Source organism: Corapipo altera, unplaced genomic scaffold (genome assembly GCF_003945725.1).
Source record: "Corapipo altera isolate COAL_440 unplaced genomic scaffold, ASM394572v1 66, whole genome shotgun sequence".
Classification (NCBI taxonomy): domain Eukaryota; kingdom Metazoa; phylum Chordata; class Aves; order Passeriformes; family Pipridae; genus Corapipo; species Corapipo altera.
The window spans coordinates 5,388,163-5,409,906 of record NW_020884924.1 but is presented as its reverse complement, the minus strand read 5'-3'; the positions used below and the strand labels follow the sequence as shown (position 1 = coordinate 5,409,906).

At 42.5% G+C, this 21,744-nt stretch overlaps 1 protein-coding gene across 14 annotated transcripts in view; it reads left to right on the top strand.

Annotated features, from left to right (window-relative positions):
• Nucleotides 1–19,982, top strand: part of RNF152 (ring finger protein 152) — a 44,081-nt gene extending 24,099 nt beyond the window's left edge. For 5 of the 14 annotated variants that reach the window (XM_027657449.1, XM_027657445.1, XM_027657450.1 and 2 more), the window contains exon 2: nucleotides 15,414–19,982. In XM_027657449.1, coding sequence (XP_027513250.1) covers nucleotides 15,600–16,211 — 612 coding nt within the window. In that variant the 5' untranslated portion in view covers nucleotides 15,414–15,599 and the 3' untranslated portion in view covers nucleotides 16,212–19,982. The other 9 variants (XM_027657442.1, XM_027657441.1, XM_027657444.1 and 6 more) reach the window with 8 other exon arrangements.
• The last annotated feature ends 1,762 nt before the right edge of the window (nucleotides 19,983–21,744 follow it).

Sequence of the window (21,744 nt, the reverse complement as noted above, 5' to 3'; positions counted from 1 at the left end):
TGCCTTTCTGAAATTACTTGCAGTGCACTTGCCTACATTTTGCTACCCTGGAACCTTAAAGCTCCCAAGAGTCCACAATAAGTCCGGTCTCCTCTCTAGAGAGAGGTTGCTCATTAGAGATGGCAGCTTATTGTTCCTAACAGCAAGGAGAGTACAAAAGACTCATCACCCCTTAGGAAGTTCTTGGGAAGTTCTGCTTCCCAGTGAGGTGGGTGGGATATCGAGGAGAGCATCCATGCATCTGTTCAGGGACATCTATGGAAACAGGAAATCCAAATAAGTTCTTACAGCAACAAGTACGTAACTTGCTAACTTGGAAATACTTCTGATGCCTCATGATAATCACCAGACAGTTACAAGCTTCATTGCTGCTCAGTGTTAAGACTGGTGTGGGTTACAGTTATGCTTCGTGACTTGTTTTTCCACGGGTGAATATTTTATGAACCAAATCCACATTGGGATAGCAGCTAGGAAGGCAGACTAAGCAAGAACAGTTGCCCCATTCTTTCCATGTCATCAGCCCATCTTTGTGTATTAAAAAATACTTGCTCTAAAAACATGTTTTGAACAAACTTTTGTGCAGCATATATAGTACATAAACCTGGAGCTGAATTGTGCCTCTTCCAGTGGGTGATGTTAGTGAACCATTAAGACGAAAGGTGTTTGTTACTTGTGAGGAAATGGGTTTGGAATTCTAGATATAGAGGAATTTCCTAAACACAGTGGATATCGTGGCATTGATTGTGGGTCCTGTTCTGCAAGAAGGACACATTACTTTGGTTTTATTTGTTTCTAGTATCCACAGATATGACCTTAAACTTTTGCAGTTTTGTGTCTATTTATATTTGGGGTCAATTTGGGGGGAGGGGAACAGGGAAATGCCAGTGATCCACTGACATATACAGGAGAGGAAAGGAAATTACTTTCTGACAGATCTTTTCTGCTTTTTCCACATGAGCAGATGGATCGCATGGTACAGGTTTGCCTTTAAGGAGAGTTGAAGCAGTAAATACTTTGCTTTTTGCAAGAGGGCTGGTTACTTTCCATATTTGTATAGCTTTTAGGTAATTCATAAAGACTTCTGATAAAAATGCAGGCTTTTTTTCCACCCAGTTGTATGACCTTCAGTGTTTTTAAACGCTGAATTTTTCCAAGGGAGAACAATGTGGGAGTTGCATCTTTGTCAGCTGAACCAATTAATTAACTCTCTAGATGTTGACTGCTACACTTGGTGGCTAGAGTTGGACAAAACAACTGACTTGCACAGTTTTTCTTTAAAATTTCTTTTTCTGAGAGAATGGCACAATCTTTTCTAGGTTTAAGAATACCTCCTCCTATCTCCCCTAATTTGCACAGTGTTTTAAACAGTTTTAGACTGAAGGATTAGGGGGTTTCCAGCAAGAGCAAAACAAGTAATTGCTCTTACATTTATATGAGAGATGCAAAGATCAGATGGGCCACAACTTTTAGGTGGATTTATTTCTTCTGGCTGATGAGACTTCTGGGCAGAGGCTTTACTGACAGTCAGTGTTTGGAAAAAGTGCCAGTTTGATAGACTTTTTGATATGAGAGGAGCGCAAGTGTTGGAGCAAGGCAAAAGGCTCAAAGGAGGTTGGAAATCTTCACTGTGCCTCAAGGAACCATCTGTAGTGACACTTCCTAACCATGCAGGTGAGCATGGTAGCTGTTATGTATCTGTAGGGCACAGCTAAAAATAAACAGAAGGGAAACTGGTTTCCTAGTTGTTGGAGGGTTTTTTTTGTTGGCTGTGCTGTCTTAAAGCAATAAAAGCCAGCATAATTTCAGCTATATACCATATTTGGAGGAGTGTAGGAGAGTGGTAGGAGGCTAAGTAAGACACTGCCACCTCTCTGTGTACAAGGTGGGAGAGCAACTCTACCTGCCAGTGAGAGCTCTCCCCTCAGTCAGGGAGCAAGTAATGATCTCAGTGCTTTGAGTGTGCTGGTACCCTTTCTTGCTTCTGGAAGTGACCGCACAAGGTGCACCTCAATTTGCTGATATATCCCATCCAGCACCAAGGTAGAAGCTAGGACTGGCAGCATTTATCCCTGCTGTTTGGGAGAGCAGGGGTGGAGACAAGCATCGTAAACCAAAACAAACCTTCTGGAGGGTGCTAAAGCAGTAATGGGACAGCCAAGCAGAACTGGGTTTCTTGATCTTGCGAGCCCTGGTGCTTAATGGTTTATATTCTGGAGTGCCACCTGCTGGCACTTGCTCTTTTCGTTCTCTTTTTTCTAGAGGCAACTGCTCCAGAAGATGAGAGCTCTGAGCAAAGAATGTGAATGTTAGTAATAAGAATAAGAGTACTAATTATTTGTATTGATCTTTACATTATTTTTTTTAGTTGTCATGGCACTTAAGGATCTTGTTTATTGGCAAAGACCACACTCTGGCAGGTGTTCTGCAAACTCGGCATGAAAGTAACTGGCAGAGGCTTCACTGCTTAAAAAATAGAGAGCACAGTGTGAAGGAGTGGTTTAAAAAATAGAAAATGATTTTTCCAATCCATGCTGTTATTTTCAAAATATGAAGCAATTTTTTCTTTATGTCTCGCTTTAGTAATATGTTTTGATCATTTCTGTGGTTGGCAGAAAAAACCCAAAAGCAGCAATCATTACAGTGAAAGACACCTGACAGTGAAGGCACTTAAACAAAAGTTAGGAAAACACTGACTCAACTCTAAAAAGTAACAATTGTATCAGTAAACTAAATAATTCTGAAAACCTTTTGGTGGGAAAGCAAGGGATGTTGTACTTTGTGTCACAATGTAAATCTGGATCTGGAGCTGAACATTTTTTTCATCCTAGTCAAGAACTTGTTTTGGCAGTAGAAAAGAGACAGTTTTTGCTTCTGTTTTGTAACACTGATTTTTCTATCTGTGTGTCAAATCCTCAGTGGCCATAAGTCAGTATGGTTCCTTTGGCATTGGTTTAGTTGTGTACATTGAAGTTTCCAATGTTCAGCGTGCCACTGTAAAATTGTACACAGTTATAATACTATAACAGAAAGAGCTCAACTGAGTGGAATGTGGTCCAATCCGGCATAGATGCATAAAGCTGTGTGTATGTACACCATGTCTTCTTAGATAATGTCTTCTAGTGCAACACCTTCTAGAATGACAATGCAGACTGTTTGCATTTTCCCCTTTCTTTGAGCAGTCCCTAAGGCACCTCTTTGGTTCTTAACTGCTATTCTGTGTGATGTTGCATGGAACAGAATTACAGCATTGGTTAGGTTGGAAGAGGCCTTTAAAATCATCAGGTCCAACCATTAACTCAGCACTGCCATGTTCACTGCTAAACCATGTTCCCAGTTGCCAGATTGACATATCTTTTAAATACCTCCAGTGACTCCACCACTCTCCTGGGCAGCTTGTTCCAATGCTTGACAACCCTTTTTGTGAACCAATTTTTTCTAACATCTGATATAAACCTTCTCTAGTGCAACTTGAGGCCGTTTCCTCTCATCCTGTCAGCTGTTACTTGGGAGAAGAGACTGACCCCCACCTCTCTACAGCCTCCTTAGAGGTAGTTGTAGAGAGTGATGTACTCTCCCTTGAGCCTGCTTTTCCCCAGGCTAAACAATCCCAGGTCCCCCAGCCACTCTTCATCAGACTTTTGCTCCAGACTCTTCACTAACCCTATTGCCCTTCTCTGGACATGCTCCAGCACATCAATGTCCTTCTTGTAATGAGGAGCCCAGAACTGAACACAGATTTCAAGGTGGAAATAAGTGGTGAGGCTTGTGTGATGTAAGTCTTGAAAAGTAACTAATGATTTTGGGATGTGCTCTAGGGAACCATGGGATGAGCGTGACTTTTTTTTTTTTAAGAAATCCCTTAAACACCTGCCCTTTCAATGTAAGATCCTTTAGATCCTTAGCAAAAAACACTTGTAAAAACCAGCAGTCCTATTGACCACATAGTCCTCTTCAGCTTTTGGTCACATCATGAAATGTAAGTTGTCTGTTGAAAACTGTCCCATGTTGTGTATTTTTTTTTTAAGCCAACAACCAAAAAAAGCTGAGTAACAATCTTTGAAAATGCGCTTCTATGAAACTACTGCTGAGAGTCAGAGTGTATTTATCTCATTTGCTTTTGTTAGACTAGGTGTATTGCTAGACTTAAGCATTCCACATTCAGCAGTAGAGCAATGTAAGAGATGCTTCTGGCTCACTCAGTGGCTGATCACCTCAGAAGAAAAATTATTCCAGAGTTAGTACAAAAAGCTTTGTTTGCCCTTTACGTTACCTTTTTATAAATTTATTCTTCTGAAAGAAAACAGTCAAATTGAAATGAAAGTTGAAAGGAGCTGACATTTTAATGGAAATTTCTACTTTTGCCTAAGGAGAAAGTATTTGCTTAATTTGATCTGAAATTGCCAATGAATTAATTTGTTCACCTCAAAACTTCATTTTTTTAGTTAGCTCTAACTCTCATGCAGAAATCATGAGACTGGCTTACAAATCAGAGCCTGATTAGGGATCCTACCTAACTGGGATTTGGGGCTTCTGAAGTTCATATTTTCAGGCTTTTCTTCAGAAAAACGATGCTAACAGCCTTCTTTTTACTGAGTATTGAATTGATTATCCATAATCCTGTGAGCCTAGAACTCACTGTGACCATAGACTATTGGGATTGTGATGAAGGTTTCAGCATTAGCAGTATTATGCTAGTTACCTTGACTAAGTTTGTTCTGCTGCTGCATTGAAAGGACTGCAGAACGAGGCACAAAATTAAGAGGTAAAGCAGTTTGCTTCATTTTGATTGTTTTGCTCTAATGTAGCATAACACAGTCCTTTCCGAGTATTTGCACTCCTTCATACAGCAGAAATGCTGTAAGCTATTAGTTAAGTGCTGCCAAATGGATGGTATTTTCACACAAGGATGTTTCAAAAGCCGCCAGACTTTGACTGGCAGAAGTGTGATGGGTGACGTCTGGCACAAATTTTGAAGCTCAATGTAAAGAATAAAATTCAGCTTTGCAAAGCTTGGCAGGTCTGATAAAATTCTTGCAGCTATAGAAGGTGAGTGGCTCTTGGAACTGAATACCATCTCTGTGAAGAAGAGCAACAGTAGATTTCATATAATGGGGGCAAGAACAGTTTATCTTCCTCTACCTGAGCATTTGAGCAGCCAATTGCTGGTCCCCATTGATTGCAGCATGGCTACTGTAGCAGAGAGGCTAGCAGCTCTGCAGCTTTGACCCAGTGTCCCAGAGCTGTAATTTATCTCAGCCCACCAAGAGAGGGTTGTGGTAGTGCTAACCTGAGTTATGATCATTGCCCTTGAGAACACTGCTTTGCTTAGCTGCGAGACTTACCTCTGTCTGCAAACTGTGCTGCTTCATATGAGAGAGAAACTGGTGCAAATCCCCTCACTCTGTTCTAGGCTTTGTTCTAGAATTCTGTCCAGGGGAGTCTTCCTGTTTCTGTCATGGGCATGCCCATGGGCATGGAGAGACCAGAGAGCCTGTCCTGGTATAAATTTGTTGCCTCACCACTAATCTGAAGTTTTACCTGGTAGTACTGGGGCTTTGAGTGACAACATGGAGCTGGTTGGGATAGTTGGTGTGAAACCAGTTTGTTTAGTTGCAGCTCTTCTGGGAAGGTTGGGTTGTGTTTCCTCGGGTCACATGTTTCATGGAAACCCAGGGTGGTGTAGGGGAAGCAAAGGTGTCAGCACTTGGAGATTACCTTGATCTGCCTAAAGCTGCTTGCGCTGGGTTCTGTATTGGTTGTGATGATGGATAGTGTGCTAAATATGTGAATGTGCAACTGACCTCAAGAGCCTGTGTCATCCCATTAACTTCAGTGGCTAATGTCAGGTCATGCGCTTCATAACTTGTCTGAACTGGAGCTTGTGGAGTGCTTATAGTCACGGGTAGAAACATGTGGTTTGGAAAAGTATTGGAAGAAATTATTTATCTAGTATAGCCTACTAAATCTCTTCGGAGGATTTTACTGGTGTAAAGACAGAGAGATAAATCATGAAATAGGAAATCATCAATATGTATGCAGTTCGGGCTTGATCTAACTCTGCTTGTGATCCATATTTGCCATGAGAATTGGACTGTTCCCAAAATTCAGGAAGTGAGGATGGTATTAATATTACTAGCTGACAGAATGTTACAGGGTGAATGATTAGTTTCCAATAAGAAGGGAGCTTTTGGATCAGTTCCAGTTCCTTTTGGTGTAGTCTGCAAACCAAAATGACCAGAGCTGTGACCTGGAGTAGCTGTAGTGCTTATCAGATGAAGATCATGATTTGTCTGCATTACGAAATGGCATAGCTATTGACCTTGAGGAGGCATATTAGTTGGCTATCTTCCACTCTCTTGTGAAGATAAACTCTTGGAAGTGGTAGTTCTGCATTAGCACAGCTGTTACACATTCTCTGTTGATAAACAGAGGGCTTTACTCCTTTGTACTGCCCACTTTGCAATTTTCAGGACAAAGGTAAAAAGATGAAAAAAGCTCCCCCTGCCCTTATAATCTCCTTCAGACTTTATTCTACTTATTATAGTCTATGAAAGAAGAGAATTTCCTTACTTATCGTTGTGTGGCTTCTAATAAAATATTTTCTGGTTTCTTAATCCCATCTATCTCAGTGTAAAAGGATGCAAAACTTTGATTCTCATAGGTCTGTTGTGCTATTTTTCCCATTTTTTCTGAAGGAAGAAAAGAAACAACCCTTTCCCACAACCCAAGAAAACAAACCCCAGACCATCCTAGCCCTTGAGAGCAGCCATGTGAAGGTAGCTGTTCAGTGATGTGGGTTGTACAGTCACGTCCTCAGGAAGCTGCGCTGGGTGAGCGCAGAGAGCACAAAACATGTTAAGCAGGTGGGGGGTGTACGAAGTGGGAGCACAGAGCAGTCGCAACAATTAAAACTCTCATTTGAAGGACTTTTGTTTCCTGAGGTAAGTGTGAAATTGAGTTTTCATTTTTTGCATTGTATAGGCAGTATCTGAATATGAGTAGGAATTCCTTTCCTCGCTGTTTGGGCCCATAGGCAGGTAGGTTTTGTCCTAGTTTTATCTAAACCCACTGAATGACCTCAGAGAGCAGTAGCACTCTCTCCTCTAATTATAGACAAGTGTCTTAAAAGACTTATTCAAACTGTTCCACACTGACCTGTATCAGTGAGAAAAGTCTGCATTTGAGTTTTATTTAAAATTAATTTTTTTTGGCTGGTGTATTTTGTAAGTCTAATACCAGATCCTCAGGGGAGGGAGGGAAGAATCTTTTAATTAAGTTTCTGTTTAGGTATCAGGCAAATTCTATCAGTGGCACATGAAGCATAAAGCTCTAATGGGAGAGCAAAATTTGTAATTTAAGTGATCAGGTGCTTCATACCTCTCTCAGCAGTTTGAGTGTCACAGAATTTTGTCATGTTGCCATAAATGAAAATCCCTTAGAAAGAAGATGTTATGTTGCATTGAAAAGCCATTACTGAGCACGAGTTTAGCACCTATAGCTCCTCCAGTAATTGTGGGATTTTGGCCTCAATGACTTAAATTGTGACCTTACTTTAAGTTAGGGAAGCAGCATCTAAATCTGTCTTTGCCAACTACATAACCACTTGTCCCTTATGTTCTGGTCATAAATAAGTAGTGCTTTTATTTGGTGGGTGAGAGATAGAATTCTTTTCACGCCAAACCTTCCACCCCCATTCCTTTTGATGTCCATTTGAATGGCAAATGGATCTTTCACTTGGTAGTGGGAAAAGCTGGCTTTTAATTCCTCTCACTGTGGGGTTTAGAAATGAGTCAGGCATAATTAAGAGCAACAAACAAAACTGCTAATGGCCCTGCAAGTCTTATGCTCAGAGTGGGCTATAGCATCATCCCTTAGGATACTTTGAATGCTGGAGATTTTATTTATTTGCAAATTGTGAGGAAGCTTTTAATATCCTGTGCTGGGCAGTTTTCAGATTTGGGATGTCTTAGGACTACAGTCATCCTATCCCCTCATGCAGGAAGAGATATGCTAGAATTTAAGAGACAGCAGGAGTGGTAAGGAGTACCTTCACAATTCTTCTAGCAGGACTGAGCTGCAGCTGGGGGTCCCACCTGCTCTGCCAGGCTAGAGGGAGCCTGGGAGATTTAGGAAACCATAGTTCTGGGGCAACTTGGCAAGTGATGTTGTCAAAAACGTGCAGACATGTCAGAGTTTGGCTGGTGAGGAGCAGGTCATGCTCCCACCTGCTCCAGGATGACCTGCACGGAGGGCTGCTGACAGGCTGAGTGGGCTGGAAAGCTGTTTGCTTTCTGTCTCTGTGTGTCTGAAATAGGCATATTTCTTAGAATATTTTAATTTCAAATAGTGTTTTTCACTGCTAAAGCATCTGATGTGAAACTGTCTGATGAGCATAGCTGGACTGTTTTCCCTCAGGATTAAGAAACGCTTGCTGACCTGGCGTATTGCAGGTGATTAGTAGTGTTTGCTGTTGGAACAAAGTGCAGCTTCTCCTGGTCATATTTGACCAAAATAAGGTCTTTGTAAGGCAGGGAATGTGGATGTTTGCAGATAAAACGAGAGAGCAGTGCAGCTGGTGATGTGAGATGGAACATGGAGCAGCATGTGAGTCTCTCTCTGTTATCTTTAAACATCAGAGGTTGGTGTTTTCAGCTGATCTGTTTTTGCTCTAAGACTATAAACTTCTACATCTGCATTCCTGTAGGTGACCTTTTTGCCTGTCTCCTCTTGCTGGGGCTTCCTGATGACAATTTCTAAGGTAAATGCTGTGGAATGATGCCTTGCAACTAGGCTCCTTTTTCATGATCTACCACTGATTGCTCAGCTGCCAAAGAGGCAGGACAACTGGTGTCCTGTTTGATGTGTGCCGTTGGGATCATCTGGAGCAGATTCTCTCTCCATCAGCATGAATCCCCTGATGCTGGTAGGCTCATATATTTTAGTTTCACTCAGCTTTACTTTTTGCGGGGCCTGATGCTCTTCTTGACAAGGGCTGGACTAAAGCTAAAAGAGTAGTGACAGCTTGCACTAGCAAAGGCTTTGGCTAAATTAAAACACTTTTGTTCTGCAATATTTCAGTGCAATTGTGAATAATGAAATGGAAAGCATGGTGGATGTAGGCTCCCTGGCTTAGAGGAAGATTCTTAGAAAATAGGTAATTCTGAGAGAAGAATGGATTTACTTTGTTGTCTTACTGTTATTTTTATGTCCCTCAAAATGCGTATAGTCTCTCAGTTGTAATCTACATGGTGGATGATCTGTGTCCATGGACATACTTGGATTCTGGATCACAGGTTCTCATGTTTTTCATGATCTGTGGAAAAGCTGATATGTTCAATGACAGCCTCCCAAAAATCTCAGGCGTAAGATGGGGATGCTGCCAGCTGAAGGAGATGGAGAGAAACGGATGGGTTTCTGAGCTTTATTGCAGAAAAGAAATATGTCACCTTTACCCCGTGGCTCATAAGGTGAAAAGTGGAGCTGTGATGAAGTTGTCCAGGAACCTTGAGGCAATCTGGGTGGTGCTTGCTTGACCTTGGACCAATTGCTTCATCTCTCAGCACTTCTTTTCTTAGGTGATGAAAGAATATAATGATGATAATACTTCTCTCTTAACAAGGGTGTTGTGATGAATAAATTAATTAATCGTTGTGCTGCTCTCAGTTACTATGGTAATTAGTGCTATAGAACAGCCTAAAAATAAATAGGACCGTTTAGTGAAGGATATTCAGGGGAAATCAGGTAGTACGCCCTGGGCATTTGCAGCAGCCCTGGAGTGTTTTGTCCAAACATGAATTTGTGAAAAACATTCACGGATGCTGAATTATTGTAGCAAAAATGCTTCCAAATATTAAATATGTTCCTTCCTCCTCATTTGAAGTGACTCTAGCACACATTTCCTTCCATATCTGTGAGCAGATGATTCTTGTAATTAGTTCCCCTATTGAGAACAGCACTCCCTCCTCACCCCATCTCCTTTACAGCCTAAGGGCACCTGAAATGAATGAATCTTTCTTCATCATAAATCATACATACTCAGTAATACTGCCAAAGAATTCTTAATGTGTTTGGGGAGTTTACATAATGAACCTTCCTTGAGGAAGGTGAAGTATCGTCAGTGCACTGCCTTGCTGGAAGTCTGTTGTAACCTTGGTGTAACAAGTAGATCACACCTAAATCCATGCATAAGTCTGTGCAAAGTTTTTGAGGCTTTCTCTCAGTGATCAGTTAACTAAATCAGCATACCCCAAAGCCAGTCTTTCAAAGTATGATACGATGTTTAGTTTTCTGTGAATTAGATTCACAAGACATCATTAAAGTATATTTTTGGGGCTTTCAAGTTAATATAATTTTGGGCCTTAGTAAGTTAGAAAGTATGTGTGAAGATAGTTCTGAGTCCTTCAGTGAAGGAAGCACCCCTTCAAGGCTATGGTTTCCACTGCTTAGTTGGAGCTGTCCTTACAAAGTAAAACTATCATGTCTCTGTGCAAAGATTTACCATTAATGACTCTCTCCTCTTGACTTTTTGTACAGCTTCCGTCATGGATGTCCAATGTTTCCCTTTGCACTGTGTTCCAAAAATAGCGTTTTTTTCTGACCTGGCCAGTTGGGGACCAGTTTATAGTTAGGGTTTGTGCAAAGCAAACCTGTGCTTTCTTCCTCTCACTGTTGCAGCTACAGCAAACTTCATCTGTTCACCTCCTGGAGCACCTCCTTACACTGTGCTGGGAAGCTACGAATAGCAAGAGCAACAAATGCGCCTTCTGCTTCTTGAGGAGTAAGGAGCAGAATGCCTTGGCATTCTTAGCCTCCTGCTCACCCCAACAAAGAGAACTTGGGGCTCATCTGTGGCCTCCAACAAGGTACTGACAGAACAGATATCATGACTGACAAACAGCTGAAATACCTGTTTTATTCTCCAGAGATTTGTTGCTCTTGAGTCATGCCATCATTTCTCAAATCTTAAAATCTCATGGCTTGTGCAGGGGACAGCCCAAATCTGCAGGGAGGACCTTTGTGCCATGCTCTCAAGCACTTGGCTTTACTTTGACCTTCTACTGCAGGTGTCATCAGCTTTGCAGGTTCCTCCCCGTGTCTCTGTAACTGCTTGTGAATCTCTTGCCTTGCTTGCCTTATGGATATTGGGCAGATGCACAGCAAGGGAAAGAGGGTGTGGGGGAGGCAGAGAGGTCTCCTGATGCTTCTTTTCATGGCTTGTCTCTTCTTGCTTCCTTTGCTTCAGCTACACCTTTCTGACACATGAGTTTCGGAGCCTGTGAATTTTCATATCCAGTTAGTTTTTATTTGTGTTACTAGGTAAATCTCAGCCCTGAAGAGCTTCCAGTTGCTGTCAGATTTGTGCCAGGCCAGGGTCACTACTTGCAGCTGCAGTTGCTTCTCTCTGTGTGTGTGATTTCAGTGTTGTGCTACCCAACCCCTACTTCCGCATGCATGCCCTTATCCACACATACATCATCATCATCATGGCCAAGCTTCACGAATGAAGATTTAGGAAGGCTCTGTCCACGTTTGTTACAACCACACATACATACACACAGTCTCTTTTGCAGACACCTACAGATATCCCTGACAGTATTTTCTGCTTCCCCCTCCACATCTGTTTTCCTGTCAACAGTCCCCTTGCCCACCTTGGGCGTCACTGTGTGAAGAGAGCAAATAATGACGCAGCAGTAGTTTTGGCTGATGGTTGACGTCAGCAGTGCCCTCATGCAACCTGGCTGCCTCTCGGTCTTCATGCTTGAAGCACAGAGAAGAGTCCAGTCTGAATAAGCTCTGAGCGAGATGTTCACTTGTGACAGCTCACTACCTCCAGCTGGTGTGAGGGTGCATTGAACACAAACCAGAGAGTTCAGTCCCCTGTCCAAGAGATCTGCTCCTCTTGTTATTAAAGTGGTAGAAGAGTACTGAGAGAGCTTCCATGGCTTTTCCCTTCCTAACTATTTGTGGCACAATTTATCAAATAGATAATAATGAATGCAGTTTGATTCTGACTGTAGATGATAGCTTGACTTTCTTCTATCCTCAAACTGAGCTGAGGCAGAATGCAAGAGGATTGTAGAACTTTCAGTATGGTTGGAAATAAAGTTATATTGCACTCATGAAGCTACGTGTCCAACCTTTGAACAAAGCAGTGTCAGCAAAGGCCAAGGGGTTAGATGGCTGTGGCTACTTTTTAACTTGTCTTTAGTCATGTTCTGAAGGAATCATCCTAATCTCTCTGCTTACTGGTTGTTACTATTGACCTGGCACAGTACACTTCTGATTATTTATTATTTTAAACATTTTAGGAAAATATAAACAATTTATGTCATGTAGGTGGTGAGCTCTATTTTAACCTTTTAATTTGTCACTATTCTTTTCCTTTTTCTTCCGGTTCGTTGCACTAATGCTTTAAAATGTTGACCTTCTGGAGAAATGTTTCGTAGCATTGCTTAGCATTCAAAGCAGCTTAGATCTTATTGGGATGGGTTTTTTTCTTTTTCCTTAGGGCACTATTTGCCTGGAAGTGACTTGTGTTTTATTCTTCAGTTCCAAATACTTCATCTCATTCTCTCGTAGCACTGATCTTCTACTGTAAGGATGTTCCTGGGACAGGCACAAGGGATGTGGTCGGAAAAATTATCTTGGTCCCAATCATATTCGCATCAATAGAAACTGTTTTACCCTTAACATTGTTAGTGGAGTGAGACGGTTTTAGATGATGGCTAAATGAGGTCAGAGAACTTCCACAGCCTGTTCACTGACATCCAAAATGTGGAGGGCAGAACTTCTATGCAGAGATACTGATTTACATCTGCAGAAGGAGTACTTCCACTTTGTCTTTGGGCAGAGTAGTCACACGACAAGGGGGAATGATTTTAAACTGAAAGAGAGTAGGTTTAGATTAGATATTAGGAAAAAGTTCTTTACTGTGACGGTGGTGAGGCATTGGAATAGGTTGCCCAGAGAAGTTGGGGATGCCCCATCCCTGGAAGTTTTCAAGGCCAGGCTAAATGGAGCTCTGACAGCCTGGTCTCATGGAAGGTGTTCCTGCTCACAGCAGGGGTTTTGGAACTAGATGATCTTTTAGATTGTTTCTAACCCAGGCCATTTATGATAAGCCTTAATTTTTGAATTTCTAGGCACTGGGGCTTTTTCTCATAATAATACCGCAGTATTGTTATACCTGGATTTTTTTTTAAATAGCTTTGCTTATACAGCAAGTAAGAGTTGTGTCTTGTAATGTCTGAGCTCAACTTTGACTTCAGTGTGTAACTGTGAAGATTTTTTATGGATACTTCTGTCCAAAATATAAACCTCCTGGGTTGCTTGTGACTGCAAACTAGCTCTGATGGTTTCAGTGGTTCCTTCCTGAGTTCCTGTAACTAATTTCTAATCTGGCCTTTGTCTCTTAATGTTTTTTTTTCAGCTGGGAATTGCCCAGCATTGTGGATAGCTCTCTTCCATTTTTCTTTCTCAACTGCCTGCTAGTCGGTTAGTGTGTCTGCCCATTTCTGACAGTCTTCCTTTGTGTGTGCCTGTACCATAGGGCTATGGAAATAGTAATGTCCCTATTAGAATAGAATAAAGAAGATAAAACCTCTCCTCATTTTCTTCCACTTTTCCCTTGGTGTTGCCTGCACACAGGCAGCAGATGTGTAGCCCCTTCTGCAACAGTGTTCAGCATCCCCTGTGCGTGGAGTATCTCTTAAAGACCTTGTGTGGTACAGCGGTGGTGCAGACCAGGTGCTGCTGGACCCATGCTGGCTTCATGCTTGTAGGGGTCTCTCCTTATGGTGGCCCAGACCTCTGAGCCACGCTGAGGCAAAGCATCCTAGAAGTGCTTGTTTGGATGTTTGGCATGTGCTGTTTTCACCTTCAGCTCTTATATGTGTTTCAGAAGCTCCTTCCTTCGTAACTGCAACCTCTGCTCCCTCTTAAGCCATGATTGTCAATGAGTGTTTGTTGAAGCATCTTGTGAGCCAAAATCCACTGCTGTTATGAAATCAGCAGCAGTGCTAGTTCTGCCAGTGTCAGTGATATCAGTTGTTAGCATGTGAAGAGATGACGTGTATTTTGTTTTCCCTATTCAAATACTGGTAACTGACAAAAGCAGGATATGGGACAGTGTGGTCCAGAGTGCTGTCCTGCATGGCAAACTCCACGGCTATGCCTGCCTTCTCTTTTTGAACAATGTTATTTGTTTTACTGACATAACCCATCGATTAGTATGTTGCAACCTAGTTGCTGTGATCGGGGGAGAAGAGCAAGACATTACTGTATGGAAAGGAAGCAGTCCTCTGACAGCTGTATTCCTCTTAACTCTAGTTTGGCTGTTAAATTGCAACAAGAGAGGGCCAAAGGTCACCATGCAAATATTTTGGGTTTTCTTTATCATATTCTCTGGATGCAATTTCAGGCTGATCCTTCTTCAAATTCAGCAAGGAAGGCAATGTAAAGTGTTGTAAAAATGTCACCTCTTCATATTAATCATGTGTTGGAGTGACCAAAATCAAACAAAGCTAAACAACACACTGTGAATGTAAACACACATGCATTTTTTTGCGAAGCTGTAAGTGATAAGTGGAGAAATGGGAATTATAGAAGGAATCCCTTTATAATGAATAGTTTAGAACAAGTTAGTAACAATTTGCTTTTAATTCAGTGCATTGTCAGATTGTTTTTCATGGCATCCAGTGGTCCTGCGTCTAAACAGAGCTTTTTGCCTCAGGTGAGGTTTTCATCAGTGAGAAGGTTTATTTTTCAGGGGCCATGTTCAACAAGCTGCTTGTGTAACTAGGCAAACAGTTAATTTGACTGAAAATACCATTCCTTTTCGTGATGTGCAAATGTAGGTGTTTCAATATAGTCACTTGGTTGCTCATTCAAGCACAGGCATGAGTTCAGGAGCTTGTGGAAATGTTTCCATTTAAACATACTTTTTCTTTCCCCCACCTTTCATCCAGACTTAGCAGTTGAGCCAAATAGCTAAAAATCCTCAGGGGTTTAAAGGATTAAATGAGAACAGTTGTTATGGTGCAGGAAGGGCTGAAAAGTCCTGAAAATACGGCAGGAGGGAGTTACTGAAGGACCTGGCTAGTGAACTACAGCCACCTCTGTTACGGACATAAATATAACTGGAGAGGCAGACTGGTGGGTTGATGGCGATTTGTTTGCAGGGAAATTGGAGAAAAAAAACAAACCGAGAGACCTAGTGATGACTGACCAGAAGGTTTCCACTAGGCTGTTTGGTGAAGGCAGTGGGAAGATGCTTTCTAGCTAAGGATTGCAAATTTGTTTCTCCCACCAGATAACAAGGTCAGCGCTGGTTTTCATTCCTCCTTACCTAGACTCTTGTTCCCACTGGTTCCCATGAGTAACCTTTTCCTTCACATTTTTCCTGTTTGTCTCAGGTACTGAAAGGTTCAGGCCAGAGGTTTTCCTGTGCTCTCCATAGCCGCTGCCCAGTGCTGTCCTGAGGAGAAGCAGTGTCAGGAAGGCGGGTGCTGCCCTGAGGAGAAGTGGTGGGAAGGCTGCTACCCCTTGCCTACGACGTGTCAGAGTGAGGCTCATCACAAGGCTTTCCTGTGCTGGCTGCCATGGAGACCCTGTCCCAGGACTCTCTGCTGGAGTGCCAGATTTGCTTCAACTATTACAGCCCCCGCCGGCGGCCCAAGCTGCTGGACTGCAAGCACACCTGCTGCTCAGTGTGCCTGCAACAAATGAGGACCAGCCAGAAGGACCTGCGCTGCCCTTGGTGCCGTGGGATCACCAAGCTGCCTCCGGGGTACTCTGTGTCACAGCTGCCCGATGACCCTGAGGTGATCGCCGTCATTGCGATCCCCCACACCTCGGAGCACACCCCTGTCTTCATCAAACTCCCCAGCAATGGGTGCTACATGCTGCCCTTGCCCCTCTCCAAGGAGAGGGCGCTCCTGCCAGGAGACATTGGCTGCCGCCTCCTGCCTGGCAGCCAGCAGAAGTCCCTGACGGTGGTGACGATCCCCACAGAGCAGCAGCCGCTGCAGGGCGGCCTTTCCGCTGAGGTGGGAGCGGAGGAGCCAGACCGGAGAGGTGCTGTGAAAAGCTCCACCTGGTCTGGGGTGTGCACTGTGATCCTGGTGGCCTGCGTCCTGGTCTTTCTCCTGGGCATCGTCCTCCACAACATGTCATGCATTTCCAAGCGCTTCACAGTGATCTCCTGCGGCTGAGGCGGGGAGGGGGCTGTGCTCCCCTGGGGGTTGGGTTGGGTCGGTGGTGGTGGTGATGTGGAGTGAGACAATTCACTGCAGCTTTCTCCAGTGACTGCAGGACACTGTGCACCGGGGCAGTGGTGTGCCGGCCCGGCTGTGGCTCCTGGCGGTGTGGTGCCAGGCCTCTCGGCAGCCCATGGAGAAAATCACGTCCTGTGTCTGGCGGCAGTCGCACTGAGGAGGACTGCATGCGTCACCATAATCATTTATCAAAGGGACTGCAACTTTACAGTGATCTTTTTTATTGTGTTATGAGATTAAAGACCTCTGTGTAGCTGGTTATACTGTGAAGTATACAGTATGGGCTCTTCTTTAAACACAGTAGATTAAAATCAAAACTGCTCCATGTAGAATTGAACGAGAACTGGCGTGTAACTGTATGAGGTGTTCAATACCAGTCCACACATGTGTTATTTTTTAGTGGGGGGAGGGAGGGAGACTTGTAAAACCAAGAAATCGTTTAGCTGGTAAGGCATTTTATATGTTTTAAACTGCACATTAATTAAACCAAGTTAGGGTGTTGTAAAATAGTTTTTAAAAGGAAGTATTTTACAAGCAATCATTTCCTTCCTTGGTGTCTGTTTTTTTGTCTCTCTGTTTTTCCCTATTGTTTTTCAACTACAGGGAAGTGGCACTTCCAGTGTCTTTTATTTGAAGGAGCTTCCAAGAAGGGAAGCAAAGTGGGCTAGCAGGAATACCTAAAAATGCAGCCAAAATAGTTCTGCCTACCTGGCTTCTTGTGAAGGATGGCTTTGCATGATAAACTTTGGACATGCTGTTTTACTTCCAGTCTGGTAGACTTCCTGATGACCTGGCCTCCATAGCCATTAGTGAAGAAATAGATCATGAGAAGTCCTAGGACTCCTGAAAGGATGTGATAGCATATTGTTCTTAATTTTCTTTTTCTAGAGGTTGGGTTTTCTTAAATATTTGTAGGGAATTTAGACCTATTTTGCGTCCCTCTTTCCCAAAAGATGCAACTGTGCACCTATGAATGGTGTGACAGAGGAGTTACTCTAAGGAAGCTTCACCATCGCAACTGATGCAATCATCTGGTAAGAGACAGTGATGAAGAGGTATCTGGGAGGAGAACCCAAACCAACCTAACCTTGTATGGGTGGGCTACCCCTCCTAAGCCCCTGTGGCTGTCCTGGTGTCAGAATGTCTGGGTGAGCACAATGGAGCCTATTCCCCTATTTCAGTTTTATAAATGTCGATGTTCATAAGGACAGATTTGAAAAAAAAAAAACCCACAGGAAGTGTCTCCCTGTGAGTGTCATGACACCCCAGTGATTTGCAGTTCACTTCATGGGAAGAGGCAAATTCCTGAATGTTCACTGTGGTAGCGCCTTGCTTTAAGCAGTCCCACTAGCTTTAGTAGTACTGCTCGTAAGTAAAATAGAGCTCAGTGTGAATTTGGGTATTTGGCAAGTCTGAATGCTTAAATTTGTGTGAGGTTTAGGGATTGGATCAAGGGGCACATAACAGACCTTTAAGAAGACAGAAAAATCTGTTGATTTACACTGCTGCTTTTTGCAAGTACAAAGCATAACCTTTGAAGTGTGTCCTCTTGTCATCTACCTACTGCTGTTTCTAATATTTAGAGATTGCTCAAGGCCATATTATAACACAGTTTTGACTATGCAGTGCCCAAGTTTGCCCCATAGACGTCCTCGGGTTTCTGGTTATGTCACAAAATCTAGTTGCTGGTTCATGATAAACATTCTCAGCTAAGAATTCTGTCAGGAGCATACCTCTAACTACATGCTGGATTTCTTTCCTTCTCTGTTCCTAAACCACCATTTGCTTCCTTGATTCCTGTTAACTGATGAATAGAATATACGGTGCTTAGTTGTTATGGTGTGTGTTTGGTCATGTTTGAAGAGGAACCATTGTGCTGATTTTTATCTACTGTCATATGTATGCATAGCACAGCAAAAAAAAAAAAAAATTCTTCAGATAACACATTCAATGCCTTTTTTGTGCAAGGCCCAGTTGCAGTATGCCTTGAACCTGGCTTGTGAGCATTGTAATTACATGGACACCTCTCTGCAGCATGTTTCATTTGGTTGCAGTAGGGAACAGCGGATGTTCCCAAATGTGTCTTGTGAACATGCAAGTCTCTTGTTGCCAGTAGGTAGCCAGATTTCTACTGATATCCATGCTACGCTGCTTATTGTGTAAAGGAAAGCCAGTTCACAAAGAAATCCTGCCTTTTGTAAGACTCTGGAGGAAGTGACCAGATACAGGACTCGACCCTCTACTGCCTTACTCTGTCGCAATTGCTGGGTGTACCAGGAGCATATGGCATATGTGAAAGATGCTCCCAGAACAGTGCTGATGCATTTTGCACCAGCTTCTATGTTTGGTTATGTGAGTTGTCTGTGAATGCACAAAAATGCAAGGCAGTCAAAGAGCAGGTCCTGGCTATACAGTGGCGGTAACGTTGCCTCCTTCCAGCCATACCTGCCCGACTGAAGCTCTTGAGGCCGAGGTTTGCAAAGAACGGCTGTCTTGAAAACTGCCCTCTTCATCCCTATGTGGAAGGTGCAGAATGAAAGAGAAATCAGAAATTAGGTTAAAATACCACACTGCATAACACATTATACAACAGGCAGACCTGGAGTTTATCCGGTATTAATGACATAAGTATTATATTAGCAGAATACCATCCTGTACTACGTAACACAGTGCATTGTTTCGTTAATACGAACTTCCTGTACTTGTGCCTGCTGAAATGCATGTTTGACCTAATTTCTGATCCAGACATTTGCCTGCTTTCAGCCTTGTGTAAGAGCAATAAGTAAAACCTCAAGATTTTTGCCTGCGTGTATGCGCATGGTGTGTATGTTCATTCCTTTTTATAAATAGGAGTTCTGGAAAAGTTTTGTTCTGGCTTTAGAATGTGACTATCATTTTAAATTTTCAGCTGCCATACATGTTAGATCACCTAGCTTTTTTGCTGACTTGTGTAGGAGTGAACTAAATAGTTTGTTCTAATGTACAGTATTAAAATGTTTCTCAACTATGTCAATAGTCATACTACTTTAAAAATGCAGTGCAGTTTGTCCCATTCCTTGGTTCAATACCTGGCATTAAAAAGCGATACTGCTATTTTTTTTTTTAGTTATTATTATTATCTTTAAAAGGCAACCTTGTCTTTGTAATTTTTCCTTTGTGGAGAAACGTATTTGGACTTGTGTCAAAATCATCAGGTTCCGGGTTAATTTTGTCCTCTGGTGTCCAGTAAGAAATCACTGCCCAGTTCCACCAAAAAGAAGGATGGAAAATTACTGTGACACAGTACTGTTTGAGAAACCAAAACTTATTCTAAAATGTGCACCTGCATTTTTAGAGCACATTACTCTGTATGAATGTGTATTTATTTGCTTGTTTAATGGGAAGGATATGTGTGTTGGGGTCCAGCTTAAGTTTTTTTCCTGGATGGTCCCAATATCCATTGTTGACTTGTGCTTTGCTGGCAAACAGACTTTAGGGTTCACTCAGTGAAATTTTGTTTAGTGAATTTTAAAAATTCAAAATATGCAATTTTGGTATGCAGGATTTTTTAGGAAATTGTGTGTTCAGTGATTGTTCATGCTTAACCAAGATGTAAAGGAGCCTGTATGTTTTGTAAACATGGAGCAGTCATGAGTTCAAAGTTTCATCTTTATTAATGAAGCTCAGTCTGAATAAAACATTAGCAAGAAAAGAATGATAGCAAGTGAATTATGGTACCTCTGTTATTTTGTCATCAAATGAAGAGCATGGAAGGGAATTTGGCAGAATTGCTCCATATTTTATGAGGGGATGGCTGAAATTCAATAGTCAGCGTTTTAAGGCAAAGTATAAAGTATGGGTTGTGGTAAATTGTAAAAGGCCATTCATGTTTTAATTACGGTGGAATACGGAATTATAGCTGATGACTACTGAGCCACACAACTTTTTCTGTTTTAATCAAATTCCTTAAAAATTTTAAGTAAACATTTTGCTTATGGAAGTGAGGGATTGTTGTCCTTGATTTAAGCATGTATTGCACAGACTAGTATGCTGGTTTCCCCTTCCCCTGGAGACCCCCTTCCCAGTCACTTTATTGCTGGAGCCCTGGGCAGCCAAATTTGTTTAATAGTGCAAATGATTTTCTGGAGTAGAGAAGGCTGATGTTGCACTGGCTTTGCTACATTCACAACAGGGCTAAACCATAAACAAACAATTCATGTGTGGTTTGAGCTCCTCTGTAGATGTCCCAGTGTCAAAAGCTCCAGGCACCAGTCTATTGCGTAAATTGAGCCAAGCCTCTGTTCCCTTGAGCTTTTCACAACAATGTCAGGTAGCAGAGGATGATGCTTTCTTGCACTCGGAGTGAGGCTGTACCCACTATCCACAGCTAAACATGGAACTTGGCCTGCTGTCATGAGACACTTGCGTGAGTGTTCACTGTCAAGTGAACACCTCTCTAGTAAACGTTGGGGTTGAAATGCATTATTGTCCCAATTGCACAGAAAGCGTGGCTTGACGTTTGATTTTTCCAGACTTTTTCTATGGTTGGATGGAGGGGGGAGGAAGGGAGGGAAGAAGGTACATGGCAGCAAATGAATCCTAGCAGCATCTGGGAGGAAGGATCTGCTGGCCCTGAAGACAAAGGTTTTTGTGCAAGAGCTTCAGTATGACAAGATAACCAGGAAATGCTGCAATGGATTTAGAGTATGTTAGTGACCTTTCTGGTGCTGTACACTGTTCATAGGCCTGACAGCTGGGCTTGTTGTGTTCTTTCTCTTTGTCACTTTACCTCTTGCATGCTCGTGTCAGCAAGCAAAGCTGCTTGCTTCAGCCTCAGGTTGAACAATTTTCAAGACATTTCTTAAGTTGCCCTGAGCATCTCTAATGAAAAAAAAAACCTTCCAAGTTCACTGAAATTTAATGCTTAATAAATGTTAATTTCCTTATGCTTAAGTACATTTTTATTGTATTTCTAAATAATTCATGTAATCTTTTGTGCTAGTGATGTTCCTGAATATCAGAGCCGATTCAAGGGAAGAAAACAGCGAGAAGAAAACATTTCTTCTCCATCCCACAGTCCCCCTTCAGATCTACAGAAGTCTGTTTTCATTCTCATCCATATCACACTGAAGCACCTAAGCACAGGGATGAAATGGGGACTCAGGAGACATGCATGGAGCATCTATACATATAAGCACAGGGATGTGTTCCTATGCTCGGGGAGGGCATACACATAGCACATGTTCACATGTCGGTCGAGAGAGATCAATAGGATTGGTAAAAGAGCCTCAGCCTTTTCCTGAGGTGCATCTCAAGTGCTGGGATGATGAGGTGCTGAGATAGCTTGGAAATATGAAGCCTCAGTTCCACTGTCTGGATTTCATGTGGGATGAGTTGCCATCCCCTCTGAGCTGTCTCCTGCAAACTGACTCCTACTGCTGTTGAATGGAACTCACTGCTCCACAGTTGACATCTCTTCAAGTAAGGAGCC